This window comes from Lemur catta, chromosome 25, assembly GCF_020740605.2.
Source record: "Lemur catta isolate mLemCat1 chromosome 25, mLemCat1.pri, whole genome shotgun sequence".
Lineage (NCBI taxonomy): Eukaryota > Metazoa > Chordata > Mammalia > Primates > Lemuridae > Lemur > Lemur catta.
In genome coordinates, this window is record NC_059152.1 from 4,096,653 (window position 1) to 4,118,101 (window position 21,449).

Here is a 21,449-nt window from a genome sequence, read left to right on the forward strand (position 1 = left end):
TTATGCCAACAGCCCCCAACTTTTTTGGTACTAGGGACTGGTTTCATGGAAGACAACTGTTGAGGTTTAGGGTCGACACATGAGAACCCCAGGAGTGGGACAGGACTTTGCCAAAGAGCAACCTGGGGACATGTCAGCTCACCGAGCAAAAGCTGTTCGACCTTGAGGGGGACATTCCACCGATCAGGGATGTCTGCAAACAGACTAGGAATCCGAAGGCAGAGAGTATGATCAAAGGATTCAGCCCAGCAGGTTAAGAGCAGTTTGCTATTCTAAGCCTGAGGCAATGTTCCTATCTGTCTCCTGAGTTCACGGACTCCATAAATGAAGAACTAGATAAAGTAGAAAAAAGTATGTGGTCTCTGTTCCCGTTTGGATTATACCCTTTACTGCTGACTCATGATTTTATCTTTAACTTGGGTATACTTAGCTAGTTTACTGTTACTTTGGGAGACCTTGAAACATAAACTCATGATATGCACATGTAAATCGGTGACTGACAATAACTGTTTGCTGAAAGAATAAATACTGATGTGGGACTCCATTTGTGGCCTCCTGGCACATGGGAATGCTGGAGGACCCCTGATTTCCCCATCACTTTAAGCTAAACTTTGTCTCTGTCTCCTTTATTTCCAATCTCTTGTGATGTTCCTGCCAGGGACCCGATTTGTTGGGAGAGTCGCAAACTCCTGGCAGACAATTTTTCCATGGATGGGGTTGGGGGCAGGGGGATGGTTTCAGAATGACTCAAGTGCATTCCACTTACAGTGTAGTCAAACCTCTCTGCTAACGATAATCTCTATTGGCAGCCTCTCCCCAGGCCCAGCATCACCGCCTCAGATCGTCAGGCATTCCATTCTCATAAGAAGCATGAGACCTGGATCCCTCCCGTGCACGGTTTACAGTCGGGCTCCCGCTCCTACGAGAATCTAATGCAGCCACTGACCTGACAGCAGGCGGAGCTCATGCGGCGATGTGAACCATGGGGAATGGCTGTAAATACAGATGAAGCTTCGCTCACTCGGCCACTGCTCAGCTCCAGCTGTGTGGCTTGGTTCCTAACAGGCCTCGGACCTCCACCATGGCCTGAGGGTTGGGGACCACAGCCTTATACAGTCCTTCTGCCTCATAATCCTGCCAAGGCTACGCAGATAATACAGACACCTATTTTAAGTGAAGATTTAATGAGACAACTGTAAACAAAACAAAAAAGTATGAGGACTGATCTTATTTTACCAAATGATTTCAGTTGGGAAACTCTCCTACAATAATTATTTACTGTTGGTAGTTATTCGTGCTGAAGTAACTGCTATCCCCTCTCATAGTGAAACTTTTGAAATTAATAGTAGTGCTTCTTAATTCTTCCCAAACTGGGTTTCCATTCTTTGTCATTATTTTAAAAATTATTTCATCATCATCAAAATTCATGTCACATAGCATCTCTTGAGCAGAAATCCCCCTACAAAGCTCAACACAGCTTCTCAAACTTGCCATGAGGAAAATCATGCTTTTGTGGAGCACCGTAACACTGACGTGTTTAACTCCATTTTACAAACTAGAAACTCTTTTTTGAAAAGAAAATATTATAAATATGCAAAAAGAAATCACAGCCAGGAACATGTATCCACACAGCCATAAAAAACAAACAAACAAAACAAGCTGCTGAACTAGATATGACTGGATGTCAGCAAGATTTCTGTTAATTTTTGTCGTGTATGTCTTCACCGATTTGTTACCTCAACAGTAGCAGATGCCAAAGGTTTAAAAATACATACTTGGGAAAAATGGATAATCCAGGATATTTTAATCCAAATAAAGTCCTAGAAGTTGGCGTTTTATGTGAACTGGGGAAAAGATGACTTTTATTCTTAGAGCTTGGTTCAAGTGTTAAGAGTACAGCTAGCATCCAGTGGACTAGTTTAAGAACTACTGTTCTGAGACAACTGCAGAACGTGGGATGAAGAGTTATATGTTAATATTAATATAATGACACCGGGGACAGCCTTGTAGAGAAAGTTTATAACACAAAAGCGGCAATGTGCAAGGGAGCAATGACACAGAACATTGGGGCAGATACACTCAAGGGGGCTATATATTCAAGTTAACCCAGTGCTGACAACTATATAATCCTCTCAGGACTCTATAGGTAAGAAGAATCCATATAATAAGAAATCAGACATTTATGAGAAATCAGACATTTTCATTTCAAAGTTAAATTTCCAGTTTGATTCTTCTCAAACCTTTCCTAACATACCAAAGGAAAACAGTAAACCAGCCAGAACCTACCACAAAATGGTACCTCTCAAACCACAAAACAACAGAAGATTTACCACAACATCCCTGTGTCAACCACCTGTTTAAACCATTTGCACTGAGGATGTCATTTGGTCAGTTTAATCTAAGGATCCCTTTCCCTTAGGGTCAAACTAGAAAACCCACAATGTTCCTCTGGTTCCAGTTTAGATCACAAGCGCATTTCTTCTATTGTATTTGAATTTATCTCAGAGATTATTGCTTGAATACAAAAAGATTATCCAAGTATTACACTAACACAAGTTGAAGCATTTGAACGACAGTGAAAAAGACACCAGATTAAGAGTTGGGAGACTCGGGCACTTTGCCTTGGTTTGTTTGTTTATATATATTTGATAATTTTTTAAGGTATTCAATCTCTCTCAAGAAGTGTTTGATCCTAATTCTGAATCCTGGACCCAGAATATGTTGGTTCAAATTCACTATCTACTAACTGTGTGGCTTTGGGAAGATACTTAACCTCCCTGTCTTTTCACGTACTTATTTACAAAATGGGGATAATAAATAGAATTTACCTCAGAGGACTGCTGAAGATTAAATGAGTATGTCTACAGTACTTAGAAAAGTGCTTGGCCCACAGTAAATATTATTGTTAATAGTTGCAGCAAATACATATGCTTATCGACAATATGATCCTTCCCTAATATTTTTGTTCTACATATTGGGAAAGGTGGTATGCATGTGCAAATAAGCAGATCAATTCTGGTTATCTGTGAATTCTCATAATTTTCAAGAATCTTCAGGAGTTGATGTCAAATTACCAAGGGTAGTGACTCACCAAACTGAATAGCAAACAATGGCAGAGTTAATATGACTCTACTTTAAGACTCCTACAGGAATCATTTATATTCTTGACAAGTACAGATTTGAGTAAAAGCCCTCTTTAAGGCAGTGATTTTATAGGAAGCCTATACATTCGTGAGGGACAGGAGCAGAGCCCTGGAGAACCACATCTCGCTTTGGTGCTAGGACTTTAAGTCCTGCATGTCCTTAAGTCCATGGAGACGGTAAGTAAACAGAAGACGGCCAAGGAAGACCACTAATAAACACTTACCTCCTCTGATGCCAATCAGTGTCACTGATTTAGAAGGCTTTTAAAAGGCATTCTATTTATAAAGGAAGAGAAAAAAACTTGTGGGAAAATTATCTTCTTAAAATATGTGGGAAGGAGATAGATATATAAACAAGTATAACTACTTTGCTCAATCTTGCCTCAATGCAAAAATACTGGTCTAAATATTTCTATTCATTGTTTTAAAGCATTGTTTACAGAAGTGAACTGATTGTGCTATGTTAATGTCATGTTAGAGAACTTTCATTAAACTTCATTTTTGTCAATGATCTGCTTTATCAATTTAATAAAATTTTACGCTTCCTGTTTGAAAGCAACATTGAGAAATGCTATCTGCCCAGTCTGGAACTTGAAACACTTAATATAACCATTTAGGGCCTGGGCCTGACTTCTGTAAAAGGCAGTATTAAATAATCTGAATAAGTATAAAGTATAACTGTTTCCCCCTAAAAAACCAGAATCGGTGTTCATGTTAGATGTTGAATGGATGAAAGCAAGTGTTTGACTTACTTCCCAAAAAGTGGTGCTTGGGGAAGAGAAGACATTTCAAATATTGAGCTAAAAGGCCCCAAATAAATTTTGAGTAGGGGAGATCATGGACTAATTACTATACTGCTGCCTCATATAAAACCAATCTTTGATGGTCACACTGTTAAACTAACTTAAGAGGTCTTTTGGTAACAATGGATTGAATCCAAGACAATCTTATAGCAAAGGCTATTTAAAAGTAACTCATGTTAAAATGCTATCTATAGTACCTTAACATCAGGCTATTCATAGGCAGAGTCACTAAAAACTCATTGAATGAACTGATCAAGATATCTTAGTATCTTTTTTAGATGAAATCATAAACATCCAAAAAACAAACAAACAAACAAACAAAGAAATTATAAACATCCAGGGCTATGTCTGTTATCTTGCTTTATACTGTTAGAAAGATGACACCACATACAGATCCTATTTTACTTACTGTTATTTTTAAGAAAATGTCCAATCTTTTCATTACCAGAGATTTTTAAAAATAAGTGTATTACTCACTAGGTCTTAGGAAAAAAAACAAAAACATTTTCATTATGTTACTTATACATTATTGATAACTTTTGGTATTAAAAAACCTCACTCTCTGAAAGTAATTACTCCTGATTACAAAAGATTTGCCAATAACTTTTAGATAATAGTGTTTTAAGTTTTGCAAATATTCTGTGAAGTTTTTTTTTTTTTCCTCCTTTTGAGAATATAGCCAAACAAACACATGTACTAAAGCTAGGGTGCCATACTTCTTAATTTGCTGTCATAGTCCCAATTTTGGCATGTTTTGCTAAAACATGCCAAAACATGTTTCTCATGTTATGCTCTTTTGGCATAATTATTCTGCCTGTACCCTCTTTTACTCTCAAGTCCCAGTTCTGATGATAAACTTGAAGGTTAGCTTAAGGCTGGTCTTCTTAAGGACTATACTTTGAGTCTTAAAAGCTCCTAAGCACTGTCCTGAACCCATGAGTGGGAGTGCACAGATGACATGACGGCTTAAACTAAGGAAAATGTGGAGCTATGTATTTTGGATAGAGCTGAAGCTTCTTTATCCACTAGGCAAACTAATTTTTAAAAACAAATTATCATGCCTGCCAAAAGTCCCAATTTTTAGGAGCTACAACAAGCTAGACACAGGATCACTGTGAACTGTTAAATTATTGAAAAGCAAATAGATGTTAAATAATCTACTCGTCAGGGAATCAAATGCTCCTTAAGTATTTTTAAGAATAAATCTATTTCATATAACCCACAGTTTGACTCTTCTAGTCATGAGAAATGGAGGAGGCAGAGTACTGTCAACTCTCGATCCTGACATCACATCTCGAGCAGAAAACCACCTTCTTGGCAAATCTCTCCTATCAGGCGCTTACTTTATTTCTGTCTATGGCTGGTGTCAAATATTTTCGTAAAATCTTGAAACTTTTAAAGCCCTACTTGTACTTAACCATCCCCCTGGATTAGGTGCTAAGCTGCGTGAGATCAGAGACAGCCTTATTTAATTCTGTATCCTCCGTATTGCTCAGTGCATTGTATCACACCTAGACGACCACTCAAACACTTAATGAGCTGAAATGTAGCAAGGAGGATGTAACGTTTTCCCCGTCCTGTTCTTAAAAGTGACCCATCGGAAAGAGCATCTCCGTTCTACAAATATTCACTGAACACTTATTATGTGCCAAGCACTAGCAACACAGAAAGCAAACATGAGCTTGCACTGAGAAATGTCTTTTAAACTGCAGGTTGCAACGCATTAGAGAATTCTGAAATTACTTCAGTGGGTTGCACCAGTATGATTTTAAATGAATGAAACATAATGGAATAGAACTTATCAGAGGACACATAACAAAGTGTTTCCTGAACATTTGATTTTAGTTATGTGTGTGTATAATGAGTGTGATGTAAAATCTATTTCTTAGTTGGCTCAAGATAAAATTGAGAAACACTATTTTAGAAGGGTCCCCCCTAGACTGCATCTCAGTTTAAATCTCATTTTAAATGTCTACTTAACCAACAAAATTATAAACAAAGCAACGTTATTCAACAAAATATATGTACATCTCCTATGTCGTGACAGGAACTCTGCTAGACAGTGGGGACACAAGGATGATTACTTCACAGTCCTTGTCCATAAGGAACTCATTAACAATATAAACACATTTTTTTTTTTGGGTAAGAAAGTCATGTATAAACACAATTTGATAAGCGTTAAAACAGAAACATGGACACACACAGTAAATTAATAACTCATTTTTGGGACGTCACTCTTAAGTGTACTTTCAACTTATTCTGTCTTTCACAATGATAACAGTCCATGTAAATATGTAAATTACATTAGGGATGTTCAGGCAAGTAATTGCCCCAAGGTCACGTGATGAGTGGCTAAGCTGTAAACAAAGCCCAGGGTTCTCAGCCTTCACCTGCTGCTTTCTCCCCCACACAGCTCTACTTCCTAATAGGCACCCTCACGTGGCCTTGATTTTCCGTACATGATCTTGAAATATCCTGAGCAACTTCAGAATAAGATGGAGGCTATTACCGTTAATTCACCATTTTCCCTAGAACATGAAATCATGGTGGCCCCTCACGTACCATCACGAGCTAAGGGAAACTGCCCTAACTTCCTGTTTGCCTAAACATCACAGGACGGGCCCACCTCATAGCTAATTTAGTAATGCAGAAATCTCCTACTCTGGGGACTATAACTTAACTCTGTATCTGAAGAGGAAAAATCTAGAGGACATAGATTCCTTTTGGAAACTAGCATTTCAACTGTATTTCAACCAGGCAAGCCTTTTTACGCTGTTCAGTAAGCTAGAATACACACAGCAGATTATACTGAGAACGGCTGGAGCCAGGGCCCCTCGAACCCGTCTCTCCCACCTCGGTGCCCCCCAGGCCTTCTCCTGCCCTAGTGACTGCCTGCGGGGGCCCAGGAGCCACCAGGCTGGGCTGAACTGCAGTGGACTAGGTGGGGGCTTGAGGGAAGGATGAGGGTTATGGGGGTGGAAGGAATGGGTTGGGGGAAGGGGTGGTGGGAGGGAAAAGAAAAACCCAGAGCCATGCACGTGGCTGGCTAGGAGCTGTTCCAGCTGCTGCTTCCTCCAGCGCAGGGCAGGCAGTGCATATTCACGCCCCACCCCCAATCTTTCTCACCACGACCTGTCCCTCCAACCCAACCCAACGCACACATTCCTCTCGCACCCCACAAGAAGCCCATCTCCAGCCTGTACCAGGGGAGTAGGGAGGAGCTGGAGGGAGCAGGAAGCAAAAAAAAAAGGGGGGGGGTGCTGGAGACAATAAACCTGTTAAATTCTTTATCTGATGGTTCTTTTAATTTATTGTTGAACAGCGAGCTAGAAATTATGATGACATCATTGTATGTACAAACCAATCTCAAGCTAAGATGTTTATTATTATTTTTACACTTTCCGCAAACAGTTAAAGACTTACAGATTAGTTCCATTAAGATCATTTGACTGAAAGGCTAAAGACCAGACAGATGTCAACTCTGACACAGGAGGGGAAAAAGGGCTATCCAACTAACGTCCATTTCATACATACATTACGATGAAGATTTTGGAGCTGGTGTCAAACACAAAATCCTGCTTTCTAAAATTATTTATTATAAAGAGATGGGGTCTCACTATGTCGTCAAGACTGGAGCGTCGCGACTATTCACAGGCTTGATCGCTGCGCACGACAGCCTGCAGTCCCTGGCCTCAGTGACACTCCCACCTCAGCTGCCCCAGTCGCTGGGACTACAGACCACCCCATGACCAGCCAATCCTGCTTTTAATGCTTCAATTTGGGTGGAACTTTGTTCTCTGTAGTGTGAACACTCCTTCAGACAGTAAGTGAGGAAATTCCAAAGATCAAGCTACTAAGGGTTACAGCTGCTGAAAGCACACCAACGGCAGCTCATTTAGCTTACATAATCCTGCAAGTGACAATGGCAATAACAATGGCTATAATAACATTTTCTAGTGCTTATCATTCTGTGCATTTTACTTAAAATGACTCACATGATTCTTACAACAATCCTATGAACTAGGTATCATTACCGTTCCTACATTAGAGAGCAACAGAGGCACAGAGAAGGTAAGTAACTTTCCCAAGGTCACACAGCTAAAAAGCAGAAGATAGGATACAACAAATGCATGCATCCTGATTCCAGCGTATGCCACAAGGACAAAACAACTGCATTATATACCGCCTCTTACCATAACAGATTCCAGATAGCAGGCTTGCCCTCGCCTCAGTCCTGACTCTGACACTGTCCCCGTGCAGATGGCTCAGGGCTCTCACCTGCCACCCGACAGGCTGGGGAGACCCATTAGACCAGCAGAGAGAAGGGGGCCCTAGAGGAGAGCAGCCAGCCAGAAGGCTGAGACAGAAGCCACTGCTGGTGCCCGCAGCGTGCTGCTACTTCATCTTCCCTCAGGCAGCAGCAAGGAACAAGACCACACCGCGGGGAAAGGAGTTGTTTCGGGCTGGCAGACCTAGGGGAAAAGTTCAGGCGAGTCCAGCAAACCTTTTTAAAGCAATTACTATGCACCAATCTCCAGGGATAAAAAAAGAGTAAGACTGTCTCTGCCCTCAAGGTCACTGCAGAATGAGAAACTCAAAAACCTACACCGCTGCATTATTGCTTGATACCCACTGATGAAACAGCAACAGGTCCGAATGAATGGGATTGAAATACCAAGTTCTTACTCCCTTTCTTATTTGTTGGACTCTTAAAAGTAATGTATTTCTGAAGAAGCTGATTTAAAAGGACAAACTTCCAGCTTGAGAGCATGGTACAGTAAGGTTGATGGTCAACAGAGATAATATTAAAGTATATCACTACTTCTCAGTTTAAACGGATGAGGACTGGAAAATATTACCGCATATGCATTTGCTGACTGGAATGATATAGTAGGCAGGAAAAAAAACTGAGGCAGAAGAGAGTGGTGGTAATTGTGAGAGGTCTTGGATCTAGTAGACAGCGGGAGGTTTCATCTCAGGTAGGGACGTGGACAATACATTCCACGTCACAGCAGGGAAGGCGGGCTCAGGAGAACAGTGCTGGAGGAAAGATGCAAGTTCAATTGCCTTTTTTCCTCTTCGGTACTTCGAGTTGTTGTTTCAGTCAATTGCTTTGTTCCTCCAGTGACACAAGCTGTGAGGTCATCTCTGAGACAGCTCAGAGTGCGGAGTGGGGAGTGAGTATGACAAATTGTACTGTGGTTGTTTGGGAGAGTGGGAAAGTCAACTGACTAGAGAAATAAGGAAGCACTGCCAGATAGTATTTAGGGTCCCCTTGGGGTTTGTGGTCACAATTCTAAAGTGAGATCAGTCAGTATGGTTGTGCCTTTTCCTCTAGCCCTGCTCAGCTGCTGAGGTGTAGAGGGAGAGCTGATTTTAACCACGGTTGCCAAACAAGTATGACCGAGGGAGGGATTATAACGGGAGAGCACAGAGTCTAACCTAGATGAAGAGGAGAGTAAGGGTGTGATTATTTTAAAGAACTGACATGCAAGACAGTGGGGGCTGGTAAGTCCGAAATCTGCAGGGCAAGCTGCAGGCTGCAGATCTAGGGAAGAGCTGATGTTGCAGCTCGTCTGGAGCCAAAATTCGTTCTTCCTTGGGGACCTGCCTCTTTTCCCTTAAGGTCTTCAACTGACTGGACAAAGCCCATCTGTATTAAGGAGGGTAAGTTGCTTTACTCAAAGTCTATGTATTTAAATGTTAATCACATCTTTAAAACACCTTCACAGCAACATTTAAACTGGTGTTTGACTAAAATTAGGTATGACGGGCTAGGCAAGTTGACACAAAAATTAACCAACACAGAAATACTCATAGAAAAGGTTTAGGATGTAGGGCATCTTTTTGGTCTCTGTTCATGCATGAGTTCCAGAGAGCACAGCAGAAGTGAGTTCAGGGAGGGGTGTGAGATTGGGACAAATAAAAAGAGAATCAGCACTTTCCTGGGATGGAGGGGCTGAGATGAGGACCAGTTAAGAGCACAGATTTTAGTCTCAAGAGCTCTTGGTTCAAGATTGTGCTTCACCACTTATGGCATGATTCTGAACAAGTTTTTCAGCTAAGCTTTAGTTTCATCATCTTACGAAGGGATAATAATGAAGAAATGGCTTAGTACAGTGGCTGGCATACAGAAAACACTCAAAAACGTTAGCTTTGCCACTCAAGTTGGCATACAGGCCCCCATTGCTAAATTTGGCTTAAAAAAAAAAACAGCCTTTATTATTACAGGAAGACTCAATACTGTAAAACTATCAATTCTTCCCCCAAATTATTCATAAATGTAATGTTATTACACTTAAGTCTGAGAAGATGCAGTAGAAAAAAATTTCAGTTGAGTTTTTTGATAAACTGCTTCTAAATTATATTTGAAAAATGAATAAGAAAAATACAATTCTGAAAGAAAGTTAAGAGAAATGTGCATCACTAATACCAAAACTTGCTAGAAGACTACTGCAATTAAACTTTTAATAATGGTGCAGGAGGAGGCAACTAAATAAATGAATAGCACATAAAGTGTTGGAATAGACCTAAATATTCATGACAACTTAGTATAGAATAAATGTATCATAGCATGTGCCTCAAATTAACATGGGGAAGTATGGACTGTTCAATAAACAGTGCTGTGATAACTGTCATTCCACTTGAGAACAAACATGTAGATTATTTCTGTAATTTTATGCTAGGGAAAAACCTTTCTAGAAAATGACATGAAGCTGAAAGGTTGTAGAAGACCAAAAGTTTTGACCATGTATGATTCTTAAAATTTCTGTAAGGCAAAGGACACCATAAATACACTTACCAAGCTTAATAAGGGATTTTATTTATTTACTGTCATTTCACAACTTATATGCTTGGTCCTTCTTCATTTTATATTTAATTTTTTTTTCTTCCTCTCTTACACCATATAGACTATGTTTTCTTTGTTCTTTTCCCTCCAGGTCTGATTTTATCCCAACAATGATTACATTTTGGGATAATGCAAAAAATTTACATACACTCAAATATAATCTTCCAATACCAACAAGAATCAATTATATTTACCCACTCACCTCCTCCTTTGTAGGACTACTAGATGATTTTACCTCCTTTCTCTCACCTAAGCTTTGTTCAATTTTTTAAAAAAAATCATGTTTATTCTCTTTGAAGAGTAAATTCTGGATATTGGCTTTGTTTTTAACCACATTTATAATAAGATTTAGCTACATTAAGTGAGTTTTGATACCCATGGTTTTTTCTTTTACACTGAACCACCTCATTCTTAAGTTCTTGAATCTTTTAACCTCCAGAATGGTACATGGATATTGTTTATGTCCTTTTGTATATGAATGACAACTGAAGAAGCCATCACATTTAGGCATATATCTTTTCCCTTTCAATGCTCTGTAGATAATGCTCCATTTTATTTAGCCTTTGGTGTCATGAATGAGAAGTCTGAAATTAGCCTGACTTTTGTTCTCTCGTAATTACTTTTTTGCCTTTGTGTATTTGTAGTTTTTTGCTTTACTAGAATTTGAAAGTTAAACCAGGCTTTGGTTGGATATTCGTAACTTTTAAAAAATTCTGCCTAGCACTTGATTCTTTTGACCTTTCTAATTGGAGTTCTGACTTTCTAAATCTTGTTATTTTCCCTTTAGTTTCCAATCTAACTCCCTTCGTAGTTTTAAATTAGGCAGTGGTGCTTTTCATCCTTGTGGAATCTACCCGAACCTCAGACTGTGCCCTTTCTGGTACTGCTTGTTCTATTTTCAATGATCCTTATGAACCTACTTGAGAACATAAATCAGAAATACCTTAAAAACTTCTCTTGTTTTCTTGCTGTACATTTACTTAAGAAGTGGCATGTGGCCTGAGCCAGGGCCTCTGCGCTTGCTTACTTGCCCTCTGTCTGCAACACTTTCTCTTTCCCACGTGGGGTACTTCACCTTTCAGGAATGCCTCCTTGCTGAGGCCCTGCTTGACCACTCTACTAGAAACTGCAGTATAAACTGCAGCTGCACGATCTTGACCTACACTGTCCTTCCTTCCCCTGCTTTGTTTTCCTCTTCAGTACTTATCACCACTTAATGTACCATATTTTACTTATTTATTAGCTTTATCCTGTTAACAGGTAGCTTAGATAGATGAAGCTTGGCATGTATTTTCTGATTAAAATTTTCAAAAAGCAAAAATAAAAAATCCTATTTTTATCAATGGGAGTGTGGGGAGGAATATGATAGAAATGATGTCAATTCCTCCCAATTTATAAATTTAGTGCAAGCCCAATTTTCTAAAAAAATAAAATTAAAAAAAAAAAATGGACTTCTGGGTATGTATCCAGAAGAACTGAAGGCAGGACTCAGATATTTGTACATCCATGTACGTAACAGCATTATTGACAACAGCCAAAAGGTGGGGTAACCTGTGTCCACAGATGGATGAATGGATAAACAAAATGGGGTATATGCACACAGTTAATTATTCAGCCTTGCTACAACATGGATAAACCCTGAGTTCATTATGCTAAGTGAAATAAGCCAGTCACAAAAGGACAAATACTGTTATGATTTCACTTATATAAGGTATCTAGTCAAATTCACAGAGACAGAAAGTAGAATGGTGTTTACCATGGGCTAAGGGGAGGAGGGCACAGGGCATTATTGTTTAATGGGTAGAGTCAGCTTTGCAAGATGCAAAAGATCTGGAGATTGGTTGTGCAATGATGTGAATATACCTAACACTGCTAAACTGCATAGTTAAAAATGCTAAATTTTATGTGATGTGCATTTTAACACAACTAAAACAAAACAAAATCCCACGAAATTTTTTCAGAGGCTTATAAAGTACTCCTAGAAAAAGAAATGAAGGCCAAGAAAACTTAATAATGAACAGAAACTGGCCTAGCCAGATTCTAAATATGGTATGAAATTATAATAAAAATAGTGAGGTATTAAGGCTAGAATCAACAATTCCATATGGGCAAGAATTTAGTATTACAAGGATGACATCAAAATTTAGTGAGGAAAGACTTCAAATAACATGGAGCCAATTAGCTGAGGGTAGGAAGACACACACCATATAACAAAATACAGCCCACATAAAATGAAACAGAATTATTTTCATGTATCCCATTTTCCCTTTATTTTTTTTTTTGCCTTTCTTATAGTTTGATTATTTTGGCAGTCTTCTCTTTGCATTCTATTAACCAACTGGTTGACATCTGAATAATAATGTGGCTTTGGAATTCAAATGATCTTGCAGAGAATCTGACAGTCAACAAATGGAAAGTGTAAGTACATCCCACCTTAAGAAAAATCCATTAAACAAACAAGTCATCTAAATAGTAGGCTCTACCTGGTATTTTAAAAGTATTTAATTTACTTGTTTCAAAAGTTCTATTTTGTTAACTTGATTAATCATAAATGTGGCCACGGAACTGACATACACTACAGTATACCACTGCATTCCGAAGGAGCTTTAGCCATCAATTGCTTGGACCTTATTAAAATCTGAATATTTGCCAATCATAAAAAGTCTCCATGCTTTATTTTTTGAATACTTCCATTTTCCTTTTTAAGTTGCTATTCCATGCGAAGTCAAGGACTGCTAAAAAGGAACACTGAACATTTCTGGGTTTACAAAATACCGTTCATGGATGGTATTACAGGCAGAATGACTCCCCAAAATGTCCATACCCCAGTCCCCAGACACTGTGCGTACGTTATGTAGAGCAAAGGGACTTTGCAGATGTAATTAAAACTATGGACCTTAATAAGGGGAAATTATCCTGGAATATCTGGGTGGGTCCCATTTAATTATAGGAGCCTTTAAAAGAAGAGAACTCTCTCTGGCTGGAGGTATCTGGCTGGAGGTATAACAGAATAGATATAGCAGAGGGGAAGTCAGATATTTGAAGCAAGAAAGGCATTTAACTCATCATTGCTGGCTGAAGATGGAGGATTGCAGGACACTCAAGCAGCTGAGAGAGGCTCCCAGCTGACTGCCCGCAAAGAATGCGACCTCAGACCCACAATCATAAACAACTGCATTCTGTTAACAATTTGACTGAGCTTGGAAGTGGATTTGCCCCCAGAGCCCAGCATCTTGATTTTAGGCTTGTGAAGACTGGAGCAGAGGAACCAGCCTAGCCTACCTGGACCTCTGACTTACGGAAGTGTGAGATAACAAATTTGTGTTGTTTTAAACCACTAAGTTTTTGGCAATTTGTTATTGTAGCAATAGCAAACAAATACATGAGTATTTGTATTTTTTCATATATACTAAACAAAAAATAAATAAATAAATAACGCCACGGATAATGTAGGAGGGCAGATTTACGATTGTCCTTTTTGCTTGGCTAGACTTGTGGGTCATATTTTTATGTCAGGCAGTGGAAATGGCACTGGTCCAAGCACCATACTGGTAAGAAAATTAAGATAAGTCCCTATTAACTAGTTAATCTGTATTATTATAAAACTCCAGAACTGACAATGTTTTTGGAAAGATTATCTTCCAAAGAATGACTAAGATCCAACTTCAGGAAGTAAACAGATTAAAAACATTTTCTCAGAGGCTGGGCATGGTGACTCACGGCTGTAATCCCAGCTTCCCAGGGCTTTGGGAGGATCCCTCGGGCCCAGGAGTTCGAGACCAGCCTGGGCAACATAGCAAGACCCTATCTCTACAAAAAATTTAACAATTAGCCAGGCATGGTGGTGCACACCTATAGTCCCAGCTACTCCGGAGGCTGAGGCAAGAGACCACTTGAGCCCAGGAATTTGAGGCTGCAGTGAGTTATGTATGAAGAGGCCACTCCAGCATGGGTGGCACAGAGAGACACTGTCTCTATTTAAAAAAAAAAAAAAAAAATTTCTCAGTCTAGTCCCACAGTATTAAAAAACACACACACCAAAAAGTTTTGGCAAATATTTGATTTTTTTCTGTCCCATTCCTATGATCTTTCCCTCCTTTATTTGGTCACCCCATTTCAGAAATCAAAGCTAAAATCTAGCAATGTACTAAAGTAAAGGTACAAGGGGGAAAAAACGCAGAAATAGGTATTTGGCACAAAAAGGAGGATCACACAATCTTTTCATGCCATTTACATACTGGCACCTCTCCTAATAGAAACTGGCTAAAATCCCACTCCTTCAGCAAATATTTATAGAACACCTTCTAGTGACAGGCTCTGTTCTATACACTGGTGACAATATGATGCTATCAAGGAACTTACAGTGTAGTGGGATGCAGAAGATCATAATATACGCAGTAACAGACATGTAGAAAGTACAACTAGGGCACAGAAGTTCATCAGTCTGATGACTAAAGGCTAGAAGGAGCAGGAGGCTGCAGCCGAGCAAAGCTGGACCAGCACATTCCAGGCAGAAGGAGCAGCATTGTAAAGACACGAGGATATGAACTAGTACAGCCCATCTGGAAACTAAAAAGTTTCACTGTGAAAACAGACTGTGTACGCAGGGGTGGGAGACGGGCCTGTAACTGTCCAGCGGGGGTCACATCATAAAGGGCACAACACTTTACCCTGCAGGTGAATTCTAAGCAGAGGAACGACACAGTCACTTAGGTTTCAGAAAGGTTACTTTGGTAACAGAATGGAAGGTGGATTAAAATGAAGCAATAGCAGAGATTGAAACCTGTAAGGCTAATATAATTTTAAACGGAGATAATGAGGGCCTGAACTTGAAGGGGATATTTCAGTTGAAATGGGGATAAAGTAACCCATTTAAAGAATATTCATAAAGTACTCCCTGCCTTCCCTACCCACAACTCAGCACCATAAAGGCTAGAAAAGCCAGATATCCACTTACTTAGCTTCGTCACAGTTACACAGGAGCCAATTCTGGATAATCTCTTGGGGAAGGAGCATGGCTCTAGCAAAGCTTTTCCCTCCTGTTCAAAGGAGAGAGGGGCATGTAGAGAAAGGCCCACCTTCCTTCACATCACGCTGAATGAGGAGACCATGTTTGCTGCCAGGGCAGTCATTTTACAGCCCTGAGGGGACAGACCAAGGGGAAAAGCCAACATGGTGAGATGGCAGAGCAGAAGGAGAGAAAGTCTTCATTCTTGATGACATGGACTGAAGGGCTTGTAAAAAAAGAATTTAGGTTTACTCCCAGGTTTCTGGTTTGGGAAACTAAGTAGAAGAAAGTGCTAGTTATCAAGGTAAAATGACAACAAAGGTTTTTAGGGGGTAATGGGGTGAGAGGGAAGGGTGTGAAGTGTGAAGAGAAGAGAAGGAAAAAGAAGTTTGTTCCTGGACGTGTTGATTTAGAGATATTATGGAATCATTTAGGCGAAGCAGTATGTGAGTCTGGACCTTGTTTAAAAAGTCTGAATCAGACCTACTGATGTACAAGAAGTCATAATTTATCAGACCTGCAGGACCTCACACTCTCTTGGAGTCTCATGGAGATAGGAGGGTCAAAAGAATGGAATCCAGACAAAAACGACCTTATTTGAACAGTCCCAGAAAGTGTTTCTTTCCTAGTCTTTCAAGACTCTGATGGGCCGGGCGCGGTGGCTCACACCTGTAATCCCAGCACTCTGGGAGGCCGAGGCAGGAGGATTGCTTGAGGTGAGGAGTTCGAGACCAGCCTGAGCAAGAGCGAGACCTCGTCTCTACTATAAAGAAATGATCTGGACAGCTAAAAATATATGTAGAAAAATTAGCCGGGCATGGTGGCGCATGCCTGTAGTCTCAGCTACTCGGGAGGATGAGGCAGGAGGATCGCTTGAACCCAGGAGTTTGAGGTTGCTGTAAGCTAGGCTGACGCCTAGCCTGGGCAACAGAGTGAGACTGTCTCAAAAAACAAAAGAAAACCCCAAAAAGCCAAACCTCCGATGATGTGCGGATATTTAAAAATAGGAAGAAATTTGTTTATAGAATGAATTTACAAACATTAACACCTGCATATTTTTATTTTGTAAAAATTCATTAGTAGCCAAGATAATCTGAAAAGCACAAAATCTCGATCTATGAAAAATGAAGATTGCTAAAGCAACTACACCAGAGGTCTGTCCCAGCATGAGAAACTAATCTAAGTCAGGTGCTTTGCTATGTATGCTAGTAAATTAGGAATATTTGAATAACCTCTTTCCCAAGACTTCAGGAAATAACTCCAGGACATGTTTTATTGGTGGTAGATTACCCCAAAGTACAAAGAGAAATGTAAGCACTGAGAAGACTGCAAGCAATAATTTAGGAGCACGATGCATGATTAAATAACCTTTTGAAGATTATACTATTCCTCCATGAGAAGGAAGTTAACACAGGTGATCCCAATACAATTATTTTCAACTACGTAACAGACTTATGAAAGAAAAGGAACGATCTGCAGCAGCCCAACCTAGTGAACAGGAAGAAATACAGAGGTGACAATCTGACAAAGGGGCACGAGGACACACGGCAAGCAGTCCCTATTAACAGTGATTATTACGGCAAACCTAAGGTTGACTTTCATGTTTACGAAGTTTGAACCAGCCAGCTGATGCACCAGGCCTGCACAGATGACAGCAATTCTCATCAAAGGCATCTATGATGAATAGGAAATATTACCAAAGATAAAAGGAATTCACCCTTGGCAACAAACAAAAACATTTCAAAAACCAAAACTAACTTGAGAAAAATTAGTATAACAGACAAAAATTTATACCTCACCCCACCGGCCTTCACTGTAAAACATAACTCTGATCATACTGTCCCCTCCATGAAAACTTAAACGGGTCCCCCTGCTCCCAGAGTCCCCTCGGTCCTTCACTCAAGCCCAATACTAACCTAACTGATGAAGTTCTGCTCAAACTTTGTTTTGTCTCCTTTCATGCATCCCACACTCCAGCAATACTGGGCCAGTTGATATTTCCTAAATTCAACCTGTGCTTTCCTACTCCTGCCATTTTGTTTGTGCTGATTGTTCTGCCCTCATGGATACTGCCAGTCCTTCAAGTTTTCTACCTTTTCTCTTTCAGTATTCCCTGATCCTATAACCACATATAATCTCCTCCTTTGCACCTCTTTCTGCTCTTATCAAAATCATGCTATTCTGTCTTAAATTGTTATTACTGTTTTGTCCAAGGGACAATGAACTCATTCTTGTGGTTTCTACAGGGTCAAAATTAAATAAGTAATGGTAGGTTGCTGAATTAGTGGCATAATATATACTCATAGACCAAAGCCTTCAAAACAACATACAGTCCTGAATCAAGGACCAGAAAGGGGGGGAAAAACACAACCAAAAAACCCCATGAGATCAAGTTTATTGGAAGTCTAATAATTCAACTATTTACCATTATGATAACCATTCATATGCTTTATCTCCTGCTGATAGGAAAAAACAATATATAAGAAATAAATGCAACTAATATTCAATAGATAAGATAGCGAATCAGATTGTGGTCTGGAAATTCCACATCCTACTTTTAGCTGTCTGGGCAGGTCACTTTCCCTTTTCTCTGCCTGCTTCCTCTGTAACTACCTACTTTACACAAGTGATGTGAAGAATAAAATCTTCGTTAATTAGTTAATATTTTAACATTGTTCAGAACACTCCTCCCAGCTGGGTGTGGTGGCTCACGCCTGTAATCCTAGCACTCTGGGAGGCCAAGGCGGGGAGGATTGCTCAAGGTCAGGAGTTCGAGAACAGTCTGAGCAAGAGCGAGACCCCGTCTCTACTAAAAATAAAAGAAATTAGCCAAACAACTAAAAATATATAGAAAAAATTAGCCAGGCATAGTGGTGCATGCCTGTAATCCCAGATACTCGGGAGACTGAGGCAGGAGGATCGCTTGAGCCCAGGAGTTTGAGGTTGCTGTGAGCTAGGCTGTCGCCACGGCACTCACTCTGGCCTGGGGAACAAAACGAGACTCTGTCTCAAAAAAAAAAAAAAAACAAAACAACAAAACCAGAACACTCCTCCCCTAAAAAATATTGGTTTGAATATCACCTCTAGCCTGCCCCAATTTACCATAATTAGCAAGGTAATTTCCTGATTCACGGAATATCTAAAATGTAAAGCAGCACACTATATGCCAAACAAATGCATTTTCAGTTTCTTTTACAAAGCAAAATTCTCTTCTACTCTCATAAATTTCTTTTAGGCTCTGAACCCAGGGCCTCTGGCCATTGCATATTCCTAATTTACAAAGGGGTTTAATAATCTAATTCTAGAAGAAAAGGCACACTGTGCTCTCAATCAAGAGCAGTATATATCCTGAGATGGTTTGTAGTAGTTTACACTAATAAAAAAGAAACCAAATTCAGATGGTGGGCACAGAAAAAGTAAAACGGCTATAAAAAGCCTTGAAAAACAAAGGTGTCCAGCTGAACACAAAAAATTTAAATCTAGAGAATTATTTTTTGACATAGGCCAAAGATCTTCGGAAGTGCCATGCTTTTCTAGGCTCTCTTGTTCCGATTATTCTTCTAACTTTTTCATGACGCTCCACTTTTCTCAGTTACGTTAAACCATCTACTTTTAACTCCAGGCTCGCACCAGAACTCAACAGAGGACTCACTTCAAATCTCAGGTGGTCCCTATACCCTCCTGTCACAATTCCCAAATAAAGCACGAGGAATCCCTTTCTACTCAAGATATTACACTGTAAATTTAGAAACTTATCAACAAGGGAACAAAAAGTTTAGAACTGTTAAGACTCCTGACCTGTAGTATTTCTGTCCTTCTGCATCTTTAAGGCAACAAAAATAACGATGGGGAATTTTTTTATTTGTCAGTCGACTTACAAGGAATTTGAACCACCAAAAACTGATCAACCAAAAGCAAACAAAAACACCCAAGCATGCATCTAACTGCAACCATAATCCTCTACCGGCTACTTTCTCTGGGTGTATCTCAATTACAATGATCAGGCAAGCCAGCCCTTGAACTCGATCCTGTGTGTTTGCAGCACTCCCAAGTTACATGACACAACAAACTAGTTCTGCCGTTGCCTCTCCTGTGGTCACGTCACCTGTTGCATCACCTGGAAAGTGGTCTTCGCAATCCAGGGAACGAGCACCACCTGATCTCTAACCAGCTGGGCTGTTTTCTGGCTACAGGGTGGCCTCATTCATTTTAACGAGGTTGCCTTCGTGGGCAAGGGAGTGCTGGCTCCCGCTCACCTTTGCTGAAATTCTAGCAGGGGCATCGGTAACTACTGTGACTTTCCGGACTTGGAGGGGCTTGGGAGTTTTCGAAGACTTGGGCGATCGGAGAGATGTGCGCTTGGCACGAGGGGAGCCGGGAGCGCAGGCGGCCGGGACGGGGCAGAGGGGCGGCCGGGCCGGGACGTCGGGCGTCGGAGACGCGACCGAAGCTTTGCGGAAAGGACGCTGCCCGTCTGCAGGAGGTCGGGCCCAGAGCCAGGGTCGGGGCCGCGCCGAGGGCAGGGACAGTATCGACAGCACCGACGAGGGGGAGAATTAGAAAATAGTAATAAGACTCCCTCCCGACCCCCTTCCCGGAGAGAACCGAGCTGGGGGCGGGGACGCGAGGCAGGAAGCGCCCGCGGCGGGGTCCGAGCCCGGCCGGCGGGGACCGGGGCCGGGGTCCGAGCCTGAGCCCGGCCGGCGGGGGGGAGCCGGGGCCGGGGTCCGAGCCCGAGCCCGGCCGGCGGGGGGGAGCCGGGGCCGCCGGGGCCGCACTCACCATGTCGTACACGTTGAGCACCACTAACTGGTTGGCCCCCATCCTCCCCGCGGCCGCCGCCTCGCCCTCCAGCCGCTGCGTCTCCGCGGGGCCCGAGGCCGCTCTCACCCCCGCGGCCGCCTCAGCGGGCCCGAGCCGGGCACTAAGCGCGCAGCCCGGCCCGCCGCAGCCGGGGCGGGAGCATCGGGCGGCCCGGCAGCTCCGGGGCGCCGCCGACGGGAGACTCTGCGCAGACGGCGGCGGCCGGTGGCGGGCCCGCTCCGGCTGAGGCGCCTCCTCCGGGCGGCAGCCACGTGGGGAAAGGCGGGGCCTGGGCACGGGGCGGGCGCCGGGCGCCCCGGGGGCGGGGCCGGCCCGGCTCCCGGCTGAGCCCGCCTGCGCTCTGCGGCTCGGCCGCCGCACCTCGGGGCCTAAAATGGCCGCAGTCTCGGCGCCTCTACGCGCCGGAGGAGCGGGGCTGCCGTAAAGACTACAGTTCCCAGCATGCAGCGAGGCTCACTAGCCGTGCGGAGGCGTAGTCTCCACGCCCCTCGACTACAGCTCCCAGCATGCTGCGGGGCACCAGCCCTACCAGACCTACCAGTCTCCCCGGGGGACTACAGCTCCCAGCATGCTGCGGGGCACCAGCCCTACCAGACCAGGTCTCCCCGGGGGACTACAGTTCCCGGCATGCAGTGCTACGCATCTGCCGGCTGACCCCTGGCTGTCCGCCCTCGGCAGGCGGCTAAGTTTACCTTCAGCTTCTCGTTGCTGGTCGTGTTGCAGTTAAATAGTTTATGTCGCGTTGAGACCGACGAAGCCAACGAGATGTGGCAAAAGACCGAAGTAATGACCCTAAGTTTTCCGAACTCCTCTTTTTTTTT

The 21,449-nt window shown here is 42.0% G+C and overlaps 1 protein-coding gene across 2 annotated transcripts in view; it reads right to left on the bottom strand.

The window, feature by feature from the left end:
- Positions 1 to 20,885, bottom strand: part of DESI2 (desumoylating isopeptidase 2) — a 46,371-nt gene extending 25,486 nt beyond the window's left edge. Inside the window, exon 1 of one of the 2 annotated variants that reach the window (XM_045537202.1) lies at positions 20,587 to 20,885. In XM_045537202.1, coding sequence (XP_045393158.1) covers positions 20,587 to 20,628 — 42 coding nt within the window. In that variant the 5' untranslated portion in view covers positions 20,629 to 20,885. Of the gene's footprint in view, positions 1 to 946; positions 1,254 to 20,586 lie in introns of those variants that run through there. The other variant, XM_045537203.1, reaches the window with a different exon arrangement.
- Positions 20,886 to 21,449: the final 564 nt, after the last annotated feature.